The sequence below is a fragment of the Pteropus alecto genome, unplaced genomic scaffold (assembly GCF_000325575.1).
Source record: "Pteropus alecto unplaced genomic scaffold, ASM32557v1 scaffold17, whole genome shotgun sequence".
Lineage (NCBI taxonomy): Eukaryota > Metazoa > Chordata > Mammalia > Chiroptera > Pteropodidae > Pteropus > Pteropus alecto.
The window spans coordinates 5,907,480-5,924,155 of NW_006440645.1; the positions used below are offsets into that span (position 1 = coordinate 5,907,480).

Consider the following 16,676-nt stretch of genomic DNA (forward strand, 5'->3'; position numbering starts at 1 on the left):
GCAGGAGTATTCTCATTCCCAGGCAAAGGATTTTGATACTTAAAACTTTTTTTTTCTTTTTTTCACTTTTACCCACCACATTGACTTGTTAAAAGTAGGACATGAGAATATATGGGAATGTCGAACAAACGAGAGTGTTATTATTGTTATTTCTATATCCAATAACTTGTCAGATATTCCAAATCTGTCCGGTGTATGATGCTGGGTACGTAATGATTTAGAGTCTAAGTTTTGGAACGAGACAGCCAGGGTTTACATTCCTACGTCTCCGTCTCTTTATCATCGAAATGGGGATAATAATAGTACTTACCTAACTGGTTGCCTTGAAGGATGAGGTCACCTCGTGCCCATGAAGCCATGTGCTCAGAGCAGTGCTTAGCACTTAATAAACACTTAATGAATGTTCTCTTTTTCTCCGCTTTCCATTCCTTCTGCCAACTTCCTAGTTCACTCTTTACAGTTTTGGGGGAGCCCAGCTCAAAGCCCCGAGAGAACACAAGAAAACATCCCTGCTTTCATTTCACGGGACAGGGACTTGGAACCTGAAAGGGTACAGATTCTATAAAGTGTCCCCTTGAGGAAATGAAGCTCCAGTCTTTGGGGCTCAGACTCCCCTCACGGTCTCCCTCCTGTGGCATCTCCCCATGCTAGTCCCTCCTGCACTACCGAGAGCCTTTTAAAAGATCGTTTTCAATTGAAACAACCTCGGCGGTGTTTCTTGGCTACAGAATTCAAGCCGATGTGTATTACAGTTGAGATTTTCCAAAACAGACCCACAACCTAAGATTTTAGCTTGACTTTCTTCTTGTGTTCGACACTAAAACCCTCCACACAACCAAACTGTTCAACAGTGAGGCGGGCATGTTCTTTCTTCCGGACTTCTGCTTAAACTCAACCATTTGCCCCCAGGGTTTGCTAAAAATAATAATAATAATAATTCCATTCTTCAAAGCCCAATTCAGTTCCACACATGCTCTCCATTTTATCTTCCCCAAACGAATCGCTCAAAATAATCTCTCAAGGCGTGTCCACTGTGTGCTTGCCTGGCCGAGTCACCTCTTCATGCCGAATCGAGGAATGCGAGCTCAGTAGGGCAGACTTGGGTCCGAAACCCACACTAACACCGTGGGACGAGGTGTGAGTTCACCAGGATGCCGGAACCCGTGTCCTCGTTTGAGAACTCGCGGCTCCGGGAGTCGTGACTCGATGATGCGTGCGTACTGCTGTCACAGAGCCTCGCAGAGAACAAGCCTTTAGCAAACCCTGTTACGTGGTTGATAGAAGCGTCATCGCTGGCACTATCACAGCGACAGCTTTGCTCCTTTCCCCGTGTATACGTATGAATTTAAAAATATATATAGCTGATCCCACAGGTTGAGATTTGCTGCGTGACTTAATGGAGTGCGTGGCGAAAGACTATGTAACGTGCTACACTGGCCCGTTACCTTTCGAAATCTCATGGTATCATACGAAATGAAGCCCACAGCCCCACTTTGTCGAATGCGCACTCAGCAGAAGGCGCGCGCGCTTCCTGTTCCACCTCTGACAGACACTTCAGATGCTCGTCTTCTTTTCTTAGGGTGCAAATGCTCTCGTCACGTACACGATCATTAGTGGAGCTGACGACAGTTTCCGCATTGACCCCGAGTCTGGAGATCTGATAGCGACCAGGAGGCTGGACAGGGAACGCCGTTCCAAATATTCCTTGCTGGTCCGTGCAGACGATGGCCTGCAGTCTTCAGATATGAGAATCAACATCACCGTCAGCGACGTGAACGACCACTCGCCCAAGTTCTCCAGACCTGTGTACTCTTTTGACATCCCAGAAGACACAACCCCAGGTAGGGGGTGCGCCCTTAGGGGTATTTGACTGTAGTCAAAGATGATCTACAGTTATGGACTGTGTTTTGGCTGCTCTTAATTAGTAGCTAGTTTTTGCCATATGCTACTAGATACGAAAATATCTATGCTGTGACTAGTGGCTGTCACCCTTACCAGCCGTGTGACCCTGGGCAAGTTCATTCATTTCTCTTAGCTTCGATTCCTTTTTCTGTAAAATGAAAACAGTCATTCCTGTTAGAATTAGGGTAAAAGATTAATTCAGAATGTAGAAGTAGTCTGCTAACATGGGGTTTGGGGACTAGTAGGTTAGCGGAGCGTGAATCCTGAATTATCGCTTTGCCTCTTTGAATGTAATGTTGTGACTGTTGAGAACTCAGTATCCATGTTTCTGGTGTGTGCACCTCACAGCCAGATATTCTTACCAGTTTAATCTTTGTATTGCGTTTGAAACGAGTTTGCATACTACGGTATATGTTTTGGAAACTCATTTAATCCAGAAGGAAATCTTTACAGAAGACACTTATTCCTCACCACAGTTTTCCCTGCACTCCCCAAGAGGAGCTGTGCACGTCCGCCGTGAAATTCCCGTCCCATTTATTTCTTGCCTTAATTACAGCAATGGCCATACGAGCTGTCAGGTGATACCCCTGGGCATAAGTCTGTGTTGTTATTGCCTGGAATCCCCAGTTCCCGACACGAGCAGTGGGCCCCCATGTATGTTCACCGAACACGTCAATACGTGGTTATGAATTGGTAGTGCCAGGTAGAAAAATAATGCCAGAAGTGGTGTTAATTCCCCAGAACATTGACACTGCCACATAAGACCTGCTGGATGCTGAAAATACTATGTGTTTTGTTAATATTTGGAAACGCTGGTATCAGTGTAAATGTAGAAATCAGCAGATTTTGTTCATTATATTTTCTCAGTGACTCTCTAGTTAACATACTTCACCGTACAAATAAACTTCGGTGTATTTGTATATATTCTCTTAGTAACGCCCCTTTCCTCATTAATCGTAGACTCTTAATTTCTTCGTTTTTCATAGGTTCTTTGGTAGCAGCTATTTTAGCTACAGATGACGACTCTGGTGTGAACGGAGAAATTACATATATTGTGAATGAAGATGATGAAGATGGCATATTCTTCTTGAATCCAGTTACTGGAGTCTTTAATTTGACTCGAGTATTAGATTATGAATCACAGCAATATTATATCCTCACCGTTCGAGCCGAAGACGGTGGGGGACAATTTACCACCATCAGGGTTTACTTCAATATACTAGACGTAAATGATAACCCACCTGTTTTCAGCTTGAATTCATATAGCACGTCCTTAATGGAGAATCTGCCTCTGGGATCCACTGTTCTCGTGTTTAACGTTACTGACGCAGATGATGGTATGTACTTATTTTATTATACTTAATAAAAGTATAGTAGTCTATACATGGACTATAGACTAGTGGTAACCAGAGGGTGGAGGGGGAGAGGAGGGAGGTGGACGGGGTAAAGGGGGTCAAATACGTGGTGCCAAAAAGAAATCTAACTACAGGAGGTGAACACACAGTGTAAATATATATGCCTTACTGTTAAAGTGTTCAGCTGAGACTTACTGGATTTCGTTAACCAATGTCACCATAAAAATAAATTAAAAATTGCATTTTGTGACCATAGGTACACAATTGAGGAATAGATCTATAATTTAGCTATATGGATTATGCAAATTAAGTAATTTATCAGTTAGATTCTTATTTATAACAGTGATACAGCACCCATTTTCATTGTTTTATCCCCCCCCAGCCCCGCCCATAAATGTGTGGCAATATTGAAGGTTAGTAATGTAGTAGTCATAGAATAGCTTTCTGGTAGGTTTTTGTCAAATAAATAAAAATATTTACTTACATGTATTATTTTAATGTAAAAAGGATAACATTTGGAAGCAAAAGTAAAACCAAAATCTTCAAAAAATCCTTAAGAACGTATAGTTTTATATTTCTGATTGAAAACTGCTAATATTTCAGCAAGTTTTCATGCTTTGGTTCAAAAGGACAGTCTCAGAGCTCTTTAACTTATGCTATAAAATTAAGTTGAGATTTCTGCATAGACTTTACATGTGTCTGATTTTTATTTATTGCAAAAGCATTTGATGAACTTTCTTTTAAAATGTGTCCCAGGCCTTTCTTCTAAGGCCTGTTCTGGAAACACAGAACACACATATCGGATAATATAGCCTTAGCGATAACATTGTACAAATTATCAGCCTTTAACTAAACTATTTGGAAACATAATACTTTGTTTTCCCTCGCATTGCATGGAGCAAATGTTGTCAGTAGAGAAAACAAGGAAGGACACTTTGAAGAGGAAATTGGGCTCTCGCCCGAGGATGTGCCTAGTCACAAAGGCATCAACCTCAATTTAGAATTTCCTGGTTCTCCCTGACTGGCATGATTTATATGAACTCAGAATACCCCTCTATGTCAGTATGCTGCTCTATACTTAGTTTCTTTTCAGGAGTGCCTGGAAATGTCCCTTTCACAGATATGAGAGGCAAAAAGCATGGTATTCTATATATGTTTCAATTTATGGAATCGGTTAAGTCCTTATTGAAGTGTCTTCTATTCAAGCACGATTAGCATCGGACACATGAGGATGTGTAAAGTAGACGTGGCCGTATCAGCAGCGCCGCTACATCGCTAATAGCACGAACGATAGTGACCACCCTTGGTCAAGGGTGGTGTTTGGCAGGCTCCCAGCCCCACCCAAGACCACCGTGCGTTCTGGGCCATGTGCATCAGCCAGCTCTGTGGCTGGGCTCCAGTGACACATTTTTAAACAATTGAGACCGGTTTCTATTTTGGAAGTCGATTCTCTGTTATTATAACCTAATCCGTGTGCTCGCTCCCTGGATGTGACTATTTTCTTGTTTGTCCTCGGGATCGAATGGTCCTGACTATCTTCAGGGAAGAATTTTCCGCCGTGTTTCTGTTTGATTTATTTATTACGCGCTAGAGAGAGCCCATTATTTCATAGGATTCTGTGCTCTTCTGGAATAAATTTGATTTATCCCCAAACTTTAAATGTAGGGAACTGGGAAAATGGCAAACGAGAAACTTTTTTGTTTGTGAAAACATGCTGGAATATTCTATGCACATGCATGTACAGACATACTTTAACCGTGGACTTCAAGTTACTTTTCATGGATATGTTTCCCCTTTAATTGTGTTGGGTAAAAAAATATCGAGCTACATTTTCCCATTGTTTTAGTTTTGAATACTTTTATCAGTGTAATTTCCTGTACCTTGACCTAAAATATAGGACACAGTTACTATTCTCTCTGAATTTCAAGGATAATAATAAGACTGTACAAGGGTAACCTTATTTGTTAAAATTATCCACTCAATCACACTAAATAGTTCTCAAAGTACTTTGTAAACAGTATTGTTCAGACTTTTTAAAATCTCATAAATTCATCATAATCTCTGATCAAAATGTTCCTGATGAGGTAATATTTTCATCTTCTTAGATGAAGAAATTTTATAAAATAAATTTAAGAATTTCTGTTATCTGTATATAGATTTTCCAAGAGTTCAACCTAAAATTTTAGTCACTTGATCATTTAATAAGAATAAAGCAAACATTTTACTGTTTTCACAAGATAAGTAGTATATGTAATAATCTCAAGGGTTCCATGAATACAGTTTAAAAAGTACTATATTGAGGCAAATTATTATAAATTGAAACTTTATGAAAATAGTGTCTTTGATAATTATTTTGTTATTCTAGAAATACATTTAAAATGTATTTCTTCAAAATATTGGGGAGTCATAGGGTGTTTTGAGAATAAAATGATTATAATTATTATTGAATCAATTGCTTGGTACACAATGCAGGTCATTTCATAATCCAGTGACCTGATGACCTTTTTGGAATTGCTTCATAAAGAAACAGTGCCATGTGATGCAGCTGTATCACAAGTTGACAAATACTAGTTCATCATAGAAACAGACAACATTTTATGGATCGTGAATAAATGTACACATTTTATAACAGAACTTTATACCTGTAGTCACGTGCTATGTTTCCTGGAACTAAATTATTCATGAGACTGAAATAAAAAACAAAAAAAGAAAAAATTCCAGTACAACCACACATATAGAATAAAGCTGCCAGAAAGAATCGTGTAACTAAAACCACTTTCAGAACATGGAACAGAAATGGTTAGAAATACAAACTGTGTTAAGTTTGAAGATCTGGTGGATTATGAAAGCCCACGAAATTCAAATCCCAGTACTTTGGATGAATTACAGAATTTTAAATGTACTTACTGTTTCATGAGTCTAATATTTGATGTAAAAAGCATAGAGAGAAAAATGGCCTGAACTCTCTGTTTTTCAGGAGACTACAAATGTTCAGAGAATTTTGAGTTTCAGTATGTCTTCGTGTATTTTCTGGATGTAGAGCACATGCCCCAAGTCACTTAGACTTATCAGAAATGAAAAGTCTTTTTCTTTACAGTAAAGGAAATCCAGATGGCTTCCAAGGTCTATTATTACAGCAGTAAGATTTCAGTTCCAGAGACAAAAGACATGGTTTTTAGATGGTGGTGTGATATTTTGTGCAAAAGTAGTTAATATTTTTTCGTTCATTTTCTCAAAGATAACGATAGTTATTGTAGTTCTTTTCTTAATATTATCACCTAATGTATTTATCAGTATGAATTTGAAGATTAAAATCAAATCTTTCTTTTTCATGATTCTAGTTAAAGTTTAATAGTTATTACTTCCTCCACCCATACCCCACTAAACTTTTTCTCTAAAAAAAAAAAAGGAGGCTATTCTGCTGTTTACAAGAGGCTATAAAATCTTGGTATCATGTTCTCTTTTTGTCTTTGCAGTTTAGTTGTTTACTCAAGGAAGCAGCATATGCAGTGGACCAAGGGTGTTCAAATCGCTGATTTAGCTGCTTGCATTCCGGTTGATTTATGTAGAAATGTTAGTCCATCACTTTATAGCCATGTGCAATTTGTCAGTATTTAAAAAAATTTTTTTTGATCTTGGGCATGCAAGATTTTATAGGCTTGCATAGAACTAAATTGCATATCTCTGCTTGTTGTCCTTATTTTTATCCAGATGTTTTGATAACTTTTTTTCGATAATAATTGTGTCTTAATTTGTGCCTCCAAGAATAAGAATTCAATAATTACTGATGGATTTAGTCATAGGACATACAGAAATTTTCCTTAGAGAGTAATTTGATTTGAAAATATATATTACGTATATAAATATACACTATGCATATATATTAAATCAAATTACCTTAATTTTAATTGTTCAGAGATATAGATCTCCTTAGAAAATAACATATTCATATATTGCACCTGCTGATGGAACTTCTTTTGGCACCAGTGGATGGATCTTTCCATCCCCCAAACTTGTGGAATTTTAAGTTGAGGAGTCGAAATAGGCTGTTGACATTGTTCAATCCAGATCTTAACATTCTCTTTATCTCCTGCTGGTGAGTTGACCTGTGGCCTCCACTAGCTTTATTTATTCATATTTTTCCTAATTCTGAGAGTCCTAAGTATTCTGAACTTTACAACCTCTGCTTTGTTCACTTGTGAAATAGTCCTAAATAAACTATAGCGATTACAAGCCACAGCTCATAATGAGACGAGGAAAATTCTACCTTTTCAAAAATCTACTCAACCTTTGTTTATTCTAGAAATTTTTGTGAATGAGCTGGTACCTGAAAGTTATCTTCATAAATGTTTTTTTCTTTGCATCAATATATAGTCAGAGGCCATTAGACGGAGACCATTAAATAACAAGAAAAGAGTAATTCTAGCATTTTTCAAAAAGAACGGGCAGGCCCTACCTGACAAAAAGGAAAATCCCATTACTCAAATAAAACTTGCTTTTGTAAGGAACTTGATGTGTTTCAAGAAAAGGCAAAACCTAACTCAAATATTCATAGAATCCCGAGAAAGAACATTTTTCAAGGAAAAAAAAAAGAGTAAAGGGTGATCAAATTGTTCTAGAAGACTCTTGGCAAAGAACTGAAATTATTTCTGATACCTGAATGGTTGAAATTAACTGCAGAAATAGAAGAGCTATTTGTAAGCAATTTATATAACTTAATACATTTTCCCGAGTATAAAATCTCAGAGTATAAAATTTTTATTAAGGATGGATTATTAAGATACACAATATATTTCTTAGCAAATCTTATTTTCTACGATATCCTAATATCTTTATGATAGAATATAAAATGCACATGGTTTTATGGACCAGTGAAGAATATGCTATTCTGGGTCAGGAAATCTGATTTTTCTTTCTTTTCGCTGCTTAGACGTTACTTGCTTTAAATTATTTACTAAAACAAATGACCGATTCATTTTCCGCATTGTCTCTGTTGGAGGACTGCAATAATTTTCTGAAATAAGGATTTATACATATATATTTTAAATTAAAAAGTAACACGTTCCTAGGAAAAGTAGATAAAATATTATTGAAATATAGACTGAGAATAATGTGAGTATTCATATTTGGGGCCTTTCATGTATAATTTTACTGCTAACATTTCCTTCAAAGAGTACTTGTATAACACATTAAATATACATAATAAAATTTGAGAGAATTATTTTCACAAAGGCCATTAGCCAGGTGCCTAATAGGAATTAAAAGTATTTATTGGTCTGACAAGAAATGTAAAAGTTGACTTAAAGCATCCATGACCAATGCCGTACATCAGAAAATTTTATTACCCTCCTCTGAAAATTGGTGTTGGCCTCAATAAATTACTGAAGTTATAAATTGTTGGCTAATAGTATAGTGTGTGGCACTGTTAATGCTGAACCCTCAGGAATTATGTGATAGAAATAAGGAAATGTATAGAAAAGTATCCACTCCCTGGAATATTTTTTCCTCTTTACTTGTGTAATTTAACATTTCAACACCATAGTAAATAGGAAGCAGTATATATATCATTTGTTCATCAGATTATAAACGTCTTTTCAGATGAAAAGTTAGCAGGGAAAGAATTATGCATACGTATTATTGACGAAGAACATTAACTGCAGCTAAGGTCATCCATAAGGTGTATTTGGAGGCATCGTATATCAAATGTGCAGTTTCACGTTATAAAAATCTTGGTGCAGCTTAGTTCGCAATCAGCACACATTTAAGAAAACTTAATTTTTTCCCCCCTTTCATTTCAGGCATCAACTCCCAACTGGCTTATAGCATTGCTTCAGGTGACAGCCTCGGGCAGTTTGCGGTGGACAAGAACGGTGTGCTGACAGTCCTCAAAAGCCTGGACCGGGAAAGTCAGTCCTTTTACAGCCTGGTGGTTCAGGTGCACGACCTGCCCCCGCCTCCGGCCAAAAACAGCACTGCCCAGGTCTCCATTATCCTGCTGGACGTGAACGACAACCCGCCGACGTTCCTGTCCCCGAGACTGACGTACATTCCAGAGAACACGCCGCTCGACACCGTGGTTTTCAAAGCTCAGGCCACGGACCCGGACAGCGGCCCGAACAGCTACGTGGAGTACGCCCTGCTGAGCCCGTCGGGCAGCAAGTTCAGCATCGGGACCATCGACGCGGAGGTGCGGCTCACGGGCGAGCTGGACCGCGAGGCCGTCTCCAATTACACGCTCACGGTGCTGGCGACGGACAAGGGGCAGCCGGCGCTGTCCTCGTCGGCCGAGGTCGTGGTCGTGGTGCTCGACATCAACGACAACAGCCCGGCGTTCGCGCAGGCTCTGTACCGAGTGGAGATGAGCGAGGACACCCTCACGGGGACGGACGTGGTGCAGGTGTGCGCGGCCGACGCCGACGAGGGGACCAACGGACAGGTGCGCTACGGCATTGTGGACGGCAACGCCGACCAGGACTTCCGGATCGACTCGGTCACAGGGGCCGTCACGGTGGCCAGGCCGCTGGACAGGGAAAAGACCTCCACTTACCTTTTAACCGTTCAGGCAGCAGATAGGGGCAGCACCCCCAGAACTGACACCTCCACGGTCAGCATCGTCCTTCTGGACAGCAATGACTTTGTTCCCACCTTTGAGCTCTCTCCGTACTCTATAAACGTCCCTGAGAATTTAGGGGCACTGCCCAGGACGGTTCTTCAGGTCAGTATATTTAATAAAGCAAGTGCTGTGTTCTCCAGAAGACACCTAACTCTGCTCACGCTTCCGCCACCTCTTCCTCATTCCCGTTCTTAATCGCTAATTGCAGATACAGCAAATCGTGAAAAGGAAAGGTTTAGGGAAATCGCAACTAAGAACCTATCGATTTCCTTGTGCGTGGAATGTGGCATTTCAGTCATGTTCTTTCCTGTGTGCTCATGTTGCACGCATTTATGGATTTGCGTTTTTGAATTTCGTTTTAACAGTCATATCTGCACATAGTAAGAAAAGAAAATGGTGTAAAAGTTTGAACACTTTGTCACACACATGGTTCTCTCTTCCCTCTTTACAAATCCAACTACCTAGACGAAACCGCTATTGAAAATTTTTGAGAAGCTATGCATTGATTTTATGCCTATTTTTACACGAATAATACATACTTACTCTGCACCACTTGAATTGTTTTACTTGAATTTTAACAATATGTCTTCGGAACATCTTAGTATCGGTATATGTAATGCTGCCTTATTATTTGATCGAAACATTTTGTTTTGCGGTCTACGTCATGTTGGTTTTGCTCTCATTCACGGCACGCATCGTCCCCTCCCGCAGGTGGTGGCGAGAGATGATGATCAGGGTCTTAACAGCAAACTCTCCTACGTTCTGGTTGGTGGCAACGAAGACAACGCTTTCACTCTCTCAGCTGGTGGGGAACTCCGAGTAACACGGAGTTTGGACCGTGAAACGAAGGAGCGCTTTGTCCTGACGATCACAGCTACGGATTCAGGTCGGTTGGGAAAATTTTCTTCATAATACGAGTAAATGAAAGCATTTTTATCTGCCGTTAAATATTCATTGAAATTTACCAATGCTGGGCACTCCCGTTGTATCTATATAATTTGTAGCACATATATCACTTGGTGGAGTTCATGTCAGTGGTAAGGGCTTAATAAGCACATGACAGTCTAAGCTGTATTCCTGTGAGACAGAGTGTGTCCTTGCTCTGTAAGCCGCCCGAGTACCTCTGGGGGTGACCTGATACTCTGCTACGTGGGGCATTTCTAGTACGTAAACATCCAGATGGTTCTAACTGGTTGTGGAGGAAGAGGGCGGGGGCAAATTCTACCTTGTTGGTCTTTAGGTTCTGCAGAATGATAGGTAGCTGTAATAGGCATTTGATGAAGCCACAGAGAACTCCAAAAAGATTCAGTGAGCACGCAGGGTTCTCACTGAGCAGTGTCATGGGTTACAACAGAAACAATGGAAAGCAAAGTATTAGCTATAGTGTTGAAAATCGAGACCACGTAAAGTCGTACAGCAGGTAGCACAAAATACAATCTAAGAAAGTGATGTGACTGTTTACCGCTCCTTTGTATTGCATAGATTGACTCTATTCATAAATATCATTTATTCGAATTGAAACAATTAAAAAATTTTAAGGAATCTTTATGCCTTGCAGAAAGTAGGTATTGCTTAAATATTGTTGAATAAACGAATGATTAAATGAACCATTGATTTCCAAGATATTAATGAATTATGGAGCATTGTTCTCGTGTAACATTTATTTATAAAAATTGTCACACTTAGTATTATAGAACTTAATAATGTCGACATATTTTTAAAAATTGTGTTGAAATTGTTTTGAGCCTAGGCAGATTTTGTTGGAACCTCAAATGACTGGAATTATACACACACACACGCGAAATAATATATATAAGTACTCAAAACGCTCATGTAGCTGTGTAGATACCGATATAGAACAACTCTGTTTTCAAATGAATTGTTTTTACTGTTATTTGAATGTTTTTTATGAACATAATATATTAATATTTTTCGTTATGTAAGACCAATTTCAGAGTATATCATGTTATTTTACCACTTGTCATACAAAAGGAGAGGATTTCGAGATGACGAGTAATGACAGATTTCTGTTAAGTATTCCAATGACAGTGCCGCTCAGTATTAGCTGAGGCCGCTCTCTCTGTATAGTACTTGCATTTACTTTTGGGAGTGTGATTTTTCTGAGGCTATTGCTTTATGAAAGAAAGCGAATATTCTCTGTATTTTTTTTTTAATGTGTGTGAATAATCATGTTACAGTTTATGCAACTATAAAATCCTGAAGAACGATGAGCAGAATGTAGTGTGGTGTCCACGTGAAACTTAAACCAGGTTGATCTGAAGGACGTTTCATTCCGTGTGGAGTCAGCATTGTGCTTCCTTGACAGCAGGCACGGGGGTAGGCGGTGAGCGTTCTCCTGTGCAAAATGCAGTCACCACCACATCGCTCAAATCAATCCGGTACTTCAGCAGCCACCTGGAGAGAAGAGAGGGCAAAACTTAATAGAAACTGGTAGAGACTCAGATATTCAGAATCAGGTTTTGTTACCAAAGCATCTCAGTCTCAGTTTTTCTCTCCAGTTTTAACTGGAATCGTGTGGTGGAGACCAGGCCCACGCGGATGCTGAGCCCTCGCCCTCGCGGAGACGATGCAGGGACCAGAGTCCAAAGCAGGAATCTCCTTGCGAAAGTGTCAGTCACTGTACATCCTGCATCCCGGAGGGTGTGCTACGCGTAGGTCGTCCCAGGATGGGGAGCGGGAGCGGGGTGTGATTGTGAGTGTCGAGGTGCAGTGCAGGGTGGCCTGGGATGGGCAGGGCGCAGCCCACAGACGTTCTGTGTCAGAGTGTTTGTGCTTTGGAATGTTCAAAGCCAAAAGCCATGGCAGAGGAGGAAGGTAACGAGAATGCCTGTTCGCAACCAAATAGTAGAAAGAACTTATAATCTGTGTGCGCCCATGCAGCCCGGGGGCGATTGTGAAGGAGAAGAGGATGGTGGTTTTTTTGTTTGTTTTTGATATTTGGCCATGTGGGTCATACAGTATGCCAAGTTTTACAGACACTGACCATTTCTACATGTTACTTTATCATCTCAAAGACTTAGCTGTGTGTTTGGTTTTTTTTTTTCATTTTGTTTTTTTTTTTTAAGACTTAGCTATTTTTGTTTCTACTTATAGTAAACCCAAGCTCAGAGAGGTTAAGTAATTTGCTCAGCTTATAAGTAACAGTTGGATTCAGACCCGTGCGTACCTGACAGACAAGTTCAGGGTACATGGAAGGTTTTAGTGTGTGGGTAAGTAACATTTGAAAAAATATTCATTTCCAAAATTATTTTATTTGCAAAGCAAACCCAGGAACAGTCTATGTATTATAATGACAACAGCTTTGAATTTGAATTGATCTCCATCTGAATTCTGGTGCTGTCATAGTTTTCTTTGTGATTCAGGCAAAGAAATTTCAGTCTCTTCCTCAGTAAAATGGGGATAATTGTAATTACAGATAGTTTATTACAAAGTATAATTGATACAACATGTTAAGTTGTTAAATATATCATCAAGTATTATATATAAAGATTTTAATAAGAATTGTGATCCATGCATTTTAAATATTTTAAAATTCTTAGAAATATTTGCCTTGTTCCTTACTACGTAAAATAACTCATTAAAACATGTATGGATCGGTTTAAAAAACATTTTTTAAATTACACTTTATATTAAGTTTCATTTTTATATATTATTATACGAGGAATTTCTTTTGTATATTAGACATTTCTTTTCAAACTTCCAAAGAATATATTGCATAGTAAGTGTTTAACCATTTAAAAAGACCACAGATTTTGAAAATTGTAGTTCAGGGAAATTATGGTGAAGGAAGATTTTGCGGGCTAGCCAGCAAACTTAACCCTTGTTATGCTGTTTCTGCATCAAAATGACAACACAAAAGGGACACTTCATTAGGGGAGGGAGGGACGGATGACGGAAGGGAGAGAGAGTGAGCAAGCCAGCGTGAGTTCGAAGCGGCGTCACTGAAGGTATCCTCCTCTGACGGACAGGCGGGCGGGGATGGGCCGCCTCTTAGGAACTTTGACAAGGAGATGTGACAGAGCCTGGTCTAAACGTGCAGAGAGAGCAGGAACCAGAGCCTGGTTCAGGGGGCCAACAGTGCGAGCTCCTGATGCCACCAGCCTCCGAGGAAGGTCAGGGACCTAGAATTCTTAATACGAGGACAGATACTAGAAGCATAACTGATTTCTATGAAGGACTGTTGCCTTTGCATGAGAAATGTGAAGACCAGGTGTGTGTAGATTCCGCCCAGTACTGACTCGGGAGAGTTACGAGTTCTGGAGAGCTGAAAATGCAGAGTTTCAGGAAACGAAGGCATTTGGAAGTTTGTCATTCAAGGCCTTACATGTGGTGCCAAGGAGAATGATGGGGCGTATAAACGGGACTCGGCGGCACTGGTGCCTGAGGTCACAGTGTTTGGCAGTCCTGGAAATTAGAGAATCGATTGAACTTCACCCCAAAGCACAGACTTTTATGAGTGTTGCTGCTGCTTCTTTTCTTCTGACTTGCCCTGAAATGGACTGGTGGTTCCGACGCCTCTAGAGTGAAGTATTAGGTGTCTGATCATTTAATACGGATCATGTCGAAAGCAATCAGAAATTGTGAGGGAGGTTGGACCAGATGATCTTAAAGTCATCGAAACTCATGTGTGACTGTCATTTTACGTTCAGTTCCTTTACGTACCATTGGTATCACAAATAACCACTTTAGGGAAGAACGTGAGAGTTTTAGACATCAGGCTTCCGAATCTGAAGTTTAATATTTCAGGAGTGAAGTCTCTGACACAGGATGTAAAATACATGTTCACTGCAACGATTTAAAAGTCAAATTGGTAGTTGACACGAGAAAATGCAGAAAAATATGGCAGCGTTTAGACCCCAGATGCCATGCTACTCTCAAATTTGTAGTCTTCTACGAACCAGGAAAATATCAAAGTATTCTAAACAAGAAAAAAAAATATATTTGACAGTTTTATTCTTTAGCTCACAAATCACTTTTACTTTGCTCTTTTTAAATTCTTACCTGATGTCAGTCCAGAGATGGGTCAGCCTCGGCAATGTGGCAGAAACTGAAGCAGCAGTATTTTTTGATCAGCAAACCTCTAAATCTTTGAATACTTTTTTGGAGAAAATATTAGCATTCCACTATCATCGTGTTTTTATTTACTGACTGAATGGCTACAGAGTAGCACATCTGGAATCTCTCTAAATACTCCTGTCTACAGCTTCAAATGAGCTACAACCACACTCATGTATGTGGGGGACTGAATTGCTGAATAACAAAACCAGAACACAGTATCATAATTCTACCTCGTTTTTTTCTCCTATAGGATTAAATTACTAAACAGCAACTTAATGACTTGAGGCTACAACTCAGTTAAAGATGATGTTTAGCTTAACTGTAATTTAAAGTATGACTATTCTGTCTTCACTGTGTATCGCTCACTACTGCATCCTTTCTTCTAGACATAAAGACACAGTACCAACTAGAGGTCCCCCGGGGGCTGGCACAGTCGCACTGGTACCGTGAAAGCCCAACGCTGTGCGGTTCCTCCTGGGGGGGAAGCCGGCCCTAAGCAGCTGGTGTCGTCACGTGGTTTGGCCTTCTGTTCCCAGGTCACCTTCCTTCCAGGAGTGTCCCTCACTGTTTTCTCTTATGTGCAACAAATAAGATAATGGTTTTAATATAGTAAGTAGCCAGGAATTATCAGAGAACCCAGAGCAGTTTACTTTAAAAATATTAATTCAGAGAATTAATGTACAAAATGGAAGTATATCCTAGAAGGAAACACATAGCTCCATAGTTCAGAAAAAGGTTCAGATCCCATGTCTCCCACTTTCCAGCTACGTGACCTTGGGCATGTTCACATCTACAGAACATAAATACTAATCCCACTTGAACAACTTATCGGCAGGGGTAAATAAGAGAAGGACTTGTTTTAACTGTTCGTGTTCGTCACCACGCTGGCTGCACATCTCAAGCTTAGTGAGGCCAAATAAAACTCTCTGCCTCCTTTCTGCCTCCCTGAGCCCCATAAATAACCTGTCTACGATTTGAGGCAAGCCTTGTTGTCATTCTTCATTCGTCTTTCTCTGTATCCCATATTCAACAAATCCACTTCCAAGTTGACTGCTTCTAATCATACATTTTTCAAAAAGTCCTGAATTTATCTACTTTTCTTCATTTTCACCGCCACGACCTGAGTCGAAGCCAAGGGCTAATATGACAGCTTCCTAACTGCCTCACGGTACATTCGCCAACGAGCAGCTCACGGACTTCAAAACCATAAATTAGATCATCGTGCCCCATTGCTTGTTAAAAACCCTTAGTCGTTTCCAAGAATAAAACCTAAATTTCTGACCATGGACCACATGGCATTAAGCGAGCTGGCCTCTGTCCACTTATCTGACCTTCTCCTCCTGTATCATGTGTCCGCCATGGTGCACTGGGCAGGCTCAGCCATTGTCACCTCCCAACTCTGTGTCCGGTGCCCGCATGTTGGTAAGTTGAAATCATCCAGTGTGGGAATATTTACACCCCAGAAATCAGCAAATATTATGAACCGAGGTGACTCGCTTATGGAGAGCAGTCGCTAAACATCACTGCAAATTTCCAGTACCGGTTGACCTTGGGCTCTTTAAAAATGCAGCCTTTTCCTGTCCTTGGCCCTTGGCGCTGGTAGTTCACTCCGCCTGGAGTGTTCTACTCTGTAGCCAGCTGTTCTGTTGTGTTGTTGTTTTAAGGGGGAACACATCCACGTCTTGGTCATGTGTCATTATATCCAGGTAAAATGTCCACTGCTCAGG

General features: G+C 40.1%; 1 protein-coding gene across 1 annotated transcript in view; it reads left to right on the forward strand.

The window, feature by feature from the left end:
• FAT4 (FAT atypical cadherin 4) overlaps positions 1-16,676 on the forward strand; it is a 151,002-nt gene that overhangs the window by 71,507 nt on the left and 62,819 nt on the right. The window contains exons 3-6 of the mRNA XM_025050924.1: positions 1,580-1,841; positions 2,889-3,239; positions 9,056-9,972; positions 10,582-10,756. Of these exons, the coding sequence (XP_024906692.1) occupies positions 1,580-1,841; positions 2,889-3,239; positions 9,056-9,972; positions 10,582-10,756 (1,705 nt within the window). The remainder of the gene's footprint in view (positions 1-1,579; positions 1,842-2,888; positions 3,240-9,055; positions 9,973-10,581; positions 10,757-16,676) is intronic.